The 6000-nt window shown below is 40.5% G+C and overlaps 1 protein-coding gene across 1 annotated transcript; it reads left to right on the top strand.

The window, feature by feature from the left end:
* The first annotated feature begins 330 nt into the window (after positions 1–330).
* On the top strand, positions 331–4489 carry sec22bb (SEC22 homolog B, vesicle trafficking protein b). The gene is made up of 5 exons (XM_042416958.1): positions 331–572; positions 2898–3007; positions 3207–3367; positions 3833–3979; positions 4177–4489. Exons 1-5 carry the CDS (start codon positions 498–500, stop codon positions 4329–4331), a joined length of 648 nt encoding a protein of 215 aa, XP_042272892.1. The 5' UTR covers positions 331–497; the 3' UTR covers positions 4332–4489.
* Positions 4490–6000: the final 1511 nt, after the last annotated feature.

The following is a 6000-nucleotide window of genomic DNA, read 5'->3' as shown; positions in this document are numbered from 1 at the left end:
TCCTAATTATAGGCAAAAAATAATAATAATCTTAGTTTAAGGCCATTAGCTTTTTCCGGAGCTTTCAACTTTATCTCATGGTTTTCCTCAGTGGATGCGATTGAAACCTCAGGAAAAGGCAAGTAAATAAGCTTTTTTCGCAAAATTATCCCAATTTAATTTACTTGATTAATTAATTAATACATTTAAAATCATTTTAAACAATTAATAAATATATACATTACAGGTAATAATTTAATTTCACATAGTAATACAGTAGTAGCAACAGATTTTTTTTTTCTTAAAGTGAATCTTTATTTGTGTCCTCTTGGTTCCGCGTGACGAGCGGACGGAAGGATTACGCTGTAACACACAAAGCTGTATCGTTTCCGGCCAGCTCAGCGCGTCAGCCCCGTCAGTCCTGTGGTGTTGTCAGTTTACAGCCTCTCAAACACTGGTACCAGTTAGCAGCAGGGTTACTCTTAGTGGTGCAGAGGTGAGAGCGGAACAGCGCGGACATGGTGCTGCTGACGATGATCGCTCGGCTGGCGGACGGACTGCCGCTGGCCGCGTCGATGCAGGAGGACGAGCAGGTTACAAATTCAGCCTTTTTTTTATGCCTCTCTGGCCGCAAGCTGTCTGTTTGCTTTCTCACAGCTCAGTAAATGCTTCCGAACTACTCAAATACTGTCATGACACGTTAAATAGCTGAGCAGCGGTGACTCCCAAACTCATAGGATGGTTTCCTCCAGCCAGATGTGGAGGACACACACACACACACACACACAGAGTATACTGATTATTGCATGAGTATTACGTGGAGCCTCTGACCTGCTGATAGTACAGGACCTGGAAGTGCCCTGTACCTGTAGTAGGCCTGAGTCAGCCTTTTATTTACCTAAAGCAATTGCCTCATTCCTGGGAACTTAATGAACAGGTTCATCGTGTTTCAACCGCCCTGATCAAATGTTTTGAATCATCTGAGCTTTGAACAATTTCATCAGTTCATTTTGATAAACTGTTCTGCTCCAACCTGTCATTAAGCTAAACACAGTCCACTTTAGGCCTTCAATAACCCGGTAAACCTGCATTCCTAAATCACATATGCTCTTTATTTGGTTTGATTAACTCCAGAGAACCATCCACACCAGTGTTTGTAGTTTTAGCTCCAGCTTGATCCATCACAGTGAACATAAAGTCTGAATAATTTAATTTTTACAGATTAATATTATTATTACACGGTGATGCAGTTAAAGTGTGGAGCCATTTGAAAAGACCGCACCTCACAATAATAACACAACTTTGACCTGAATGAAAGCAGACTTTATCTCCACCATGATGCATTACATAACTCAAGCAGATTTCAACACTATACAATATGACTGTCATAGCTAATGGGTATGAATGGAAACCAATGGGTGGCTCTAAGGTAGGAAGATTACATTTCAAAACCTGTATCACTACAGCATAGGGTGGGTTGTGCTTAAATGAATTGTAACAGCTGATTAAAGGTAGTAGTTTGTAACATTTCCTTCAGTAGAGCGTGTACAGATGAGAGCCTGATCTGTATCAATGGGTTTTAAGGACTGTCAGCATACATGTTGCCTGACAAGAAATTAGAAATGTCAGTACATAAATGCCAAAGATATGTTTGAGCTAATTGAGAAGGTGTGTCTGCAGTATATAGTTTGTCCACCAGAGAGTGCTGACAAGTTAATTTTTCAACTGTTAAATGTCCAGCTCATATCTTGCAAAGGATCCTTATTTAAACAAAATGTTTCTCTATGTTTTAAAAATATACATCATCTGATATTTTGTAAATGGATTTATTTTAATTCTCAAATATCGGGGAATCCTTTAAGGTGCATACAGAAAACTGCAGCATCCCTGATTCAGTTCCAGTTAAAGACATGTGGATCATACATCTGTCAGCTGTCTAATAAATGCAACATAATCTATATTTCTATTGGCCGTAAAAGTCCAGAATCTCATTTTTATTTAAGTAAAGATTCTTTTTATCATATACTTATCATGGTTTTTAAAGGTCTAAAGAAAATCCACATGAGAGAAGATACCAAATCATATGCTGACTGTAAGCCACATAGTTTTTGCACCCTAATTAAGTATTGTCACATTTCTGTTAGCGGTTTAAATATAAACCACCACACCTACAATATCATGGCTCCACAGTCAGCTTCTTACCCACGATTTAAGGAGCGGTCACTAATCAGCTTGTGAAAAATGTTCAAACAGATGGATGGCACTGTGACATGATGAGCTGTTGTATTTTTGTTTGAGCATGACTTAACAGGAGTCTAACAGTTTTTTCCTCACTCTCTTGTGTTTGCTTTCAAAAAGGGAAGTGAAAAGGTTTGTTGTGTCTCTGCTCTGTGCTTCAACATCGTATGTGTGTCTGTGATGCTACAGTGGTAGTTTTAAAAAGATTCGGCCATTTCTAAATCATTACAGTCAAGAAATAAACACCATTCAGCAGCCAAATGCTGACCATAATGAATTTGTGATGGTAAAAAAAAAGAAAAGCGTGCGCTATCACGACTAACATTTCCTCCAGTCTCAGATGTAGCATCACACTGCTGAGTCTGTCTGTAGTCTTTTATGCCAAGCATTTATTTTCAGCGCACTTTACAGGGCAAGAAATGAACACTAAGTCACACAGTGTGAAATGCGGATTGTAGGTGGTTTCTATTACTGTCTCGCACCGAAGCAGGTCACCACACTTAAATTTAGTTGTTTTTATCTCCTCTGTTGGTTAACTGAAAGTTGCCTGTGAAGTTTATACGTAATGTGAGACAACAATGCAAACAAAAACCAATTTCTTGCCCTGATTAAACACTTATTGCCTGTGTGAGATATGGCTGCGTGGTTTGGTAACCAGTGCTGGTCTGCTGTCTGTTTAGTTGGGTCGTGACCTGCAGCAGTATCAGAGTCAAGCTAAGCAGCTCTTCAGGAAACTCAATGACCAGAGTCCCACGCGCTGCACTTTAGAGGCGGGGTCCATGGCATTTCAGTGAGTATGAAGCGTTACGCAAAGAACATTAATATTCTAACTCACCATCTGTCTCAATTAGGTTATTTCAGTAATGGTTTCTGGACAGTTTTGATGTATTTATGCAGTCATTAAAATAAACTCACTTGCCCTCTACCTATAAACTGCCCATACACACTTTGTGTTTTAAATCATATCTTTCTCTTGGTTTTCTTTGCAGCTATGTTATAGAGAAAGGAGTCTGCTACCTTGTGCTGTGTGAAGCCAGCTTCCCTAAGAAGCTGGCCTTTGCCTACCTAGAAGACTTGCAGGCAGAGTTTCACGAGCAGCACGGAAAGAAGGTCCCCACAGTATCCCGGCCTTACTCCTTCATCGAATTTGGTAAGAAAAAAACAATGCAATTAAAGAGGGTGTGGGCGAAAGTCGTCTCTGCAGTAGGTGTGTCCATGTTCATGAGGATAGCTAGTAGCTTGCTTTTTTTGCATTATGCTTAATGCAGTATGTAAATAAGCAATCTATCACTTTCTCCAATAATTTATGTGACTTTGTGTCAAGGAGTTCACATTTGTTGTTGCTTGAAGGGGAAAAAATGAATCCCAGAACTTGCAATACTGAACTTCTTGCGAAAACGAACAGGGCTGCGGCACATTCAATAGGTCATCACCCTTCGACTATCACGTCAGTTATTAAAACCATCAGGGAAGGGATGTTGTCTAAAGTGCAGACACAACAGTCTGGGCCAAATGTCATCTTCACTCAACCACTCTGGCAGTGAAATATTTAGAGAAAAGACTCCACAGATTTTCTGTAACTGCTTTTACTATTCGTCTCTCTCTCTCTGACCAGACACCTACATCCAAAAAACCAAGAAATCATACATTGACAGCCGAGCGAGGAGGAATCTGGGCAGCATCAACACAGAGCTCCAGGATGTACAGAGGATCATGGTGGCTAACATAGAAGAGGTGCTGCAGAGAGGAGAGGCTCTCTCTGGTAAGTCCTCATGTTATCTCAGGCCTGTGGAGGTCTCTTGAGGTCCAAATGGTGCAATACGCCTTTCTACACTGACTGCTAAAAGTACAGGAAAAATTTTACAGTGTGATCCAGTTTTAATTATGTGTCTCTCTCTCCTCTTTTCCTGTTATGTTTTGAACTCCCGTTCCCTTTCCTCTGGTTTCTCCTCCCTGCAGCGCTCGACTCCAAGGCCAGCAACTTGTCCAGCCTGTCAAAGAAGTACAGGAGCGATGCCAAGTATCTGAATACTCGTTCCACCTATGCCAAGCTGGCAGCCGGTGGTGTCTTTTTCATCATGCTCATTGTCTACGTGCGCTTCTGGTGGCTCTGAGAAGGGAAAGAAAAGAACAGGAAGGAGGTATTAAAGTGGAAAACGAGCTGCACCGAGTGTGCAGATGCTAAAAACAGGATCCCTGACCTTAATAAGACTTTACAGACATACCACCGCCCATGTTGTTGTGTGATCTGAATATAAATGATGTCATAATACACAGCTTCATTATTAGCAATTACACAGTAGTGCGCTAGTAGTTGCCCTGGAGTTAGGAAGAGGAAGTGTGTGTGTGTGTGTGTGTGTGTGTGTGTGTGTGTGTGTGTGTGTGTGTGTGTGTGTGTGTGTGTGTGTGTGTGTGTGTGTGTGTGTGCCTGCGTGTGTGTGTGTGTGCCTGCGTGTGTGTGTGTGTGTGTGCCTGCGTGTGTGTGTGTGCGTGCGTGTGCGTGTATGTGTGCGTGTGTGAGAAGGTCATTTGTGTGCAAGTGTGGATGAAAAATGACGAGAAGAATCAATTTCCTGTTTTGTGTTTCCAAACCTGTACTGTACTATAACATGACTGCTTGATTTAAACTTGTATACTGTCTAATGATACAGAAAAGAGCAAAAATAGAAAAAAAAGACATTTAATTTATCACACGTTTAATTTGAGCACATCATATGGGTATTGGCTTCCATTAACATTATAATCACAGTAGTGACGGCTTCAAGAGCCTGGATAGATATGTACTACTACCTTAACCAGTTGAATATCCTCAGCAACAACATAGGTAATTTAAGTAGACTTTTTTTGGTTTTTTTTAAAGATATTGTATGGAAGCCTTTCAAATGCTATTTCATCTGTGTCTGATTTGGCAGATTCCTTTAGCCACAATAGGACGTCAGTGACCCTGACTAACCTGACCTCAACAGAGTGTGCCCACGCTCCCTTTATGCTCTCTTGCACCGTGACTGTGTGGACCCGCACTTTTCTGTTGACAGGCATAAAGACAAACAAAAAAAAAAAAGATTTGATGTCTGCTTGGGTCCTTTTTATTTTGTATGAAGTTTACACAAATGTAGACTCAATTTAAAAGTCGATTTCAGGCTGAGAAGGAGAGTCACAGGTGTTGGGCAGCTGCCGTCTGCTCACAGTTGGAAACGGACACCTTCTCTCTTTCTGTTCTGTCTGCTATCTATGAATAAAATCGTTTGCACAAAGCATGTTTCCTTTCTGTCAGAGGACGTTGAGTTTAACTGATGATTATCAGGCACTCTTCAACTGGGAATGCAAATCGTGATGCATGCTTTTTAAAGTTTGGGTCACATTCTCATTGTTGGTTAAGTCATATGCTGTTTGCAGAATAATACTTCAGTGACTTAATTTCAATACTCTGTCGGAGTGGGCTTCTATAAGACAGTAATTTGCCATTTCAACACAGCAATTAGTCTGTGAATTGAATCAAATGAGATTTAACCTTTGAAATGTTTTTTCCTGTTATCATCTGAGTAATATACAGCATGCAAAACACGTCTTGGGGAAAAAAAGAGCTCTATTATTTAATGTGGGGGGAAAACATCAATTAAAAAAACACTTAAGTCACTCTCAAATTCTGAGTAGGAAACTAAGTGACTCAGAGGGCACTCCCAATTAACACATCATTGTCTTATACTGATAAAGTTATTTCTTCCAGACCTACAAAGGGTTTCAGCGGAAATTAGTGATGAATACTAGCAGACTGTTGAGGCC

Source organism: Thunnus maccoyii, chromosome 7 (genome assembly GCF_910596095.1).
Source record: "Thunnus maccoyii chromosome 7, fThuMac1.1, whole genome shotgun sequence".
NCBI classification, from domain to species: Eukaryota; Metazoa; Chordata; class Actinopteri; order Scombriformes; family Scombridae; genus Thunnus; species Thunnus maccoyii.
The sequence above is the reverse complement of the archived record's forward strand: the minus strand, read 5'-3'. Positions and strand labels throughout refer to the sequence as shown.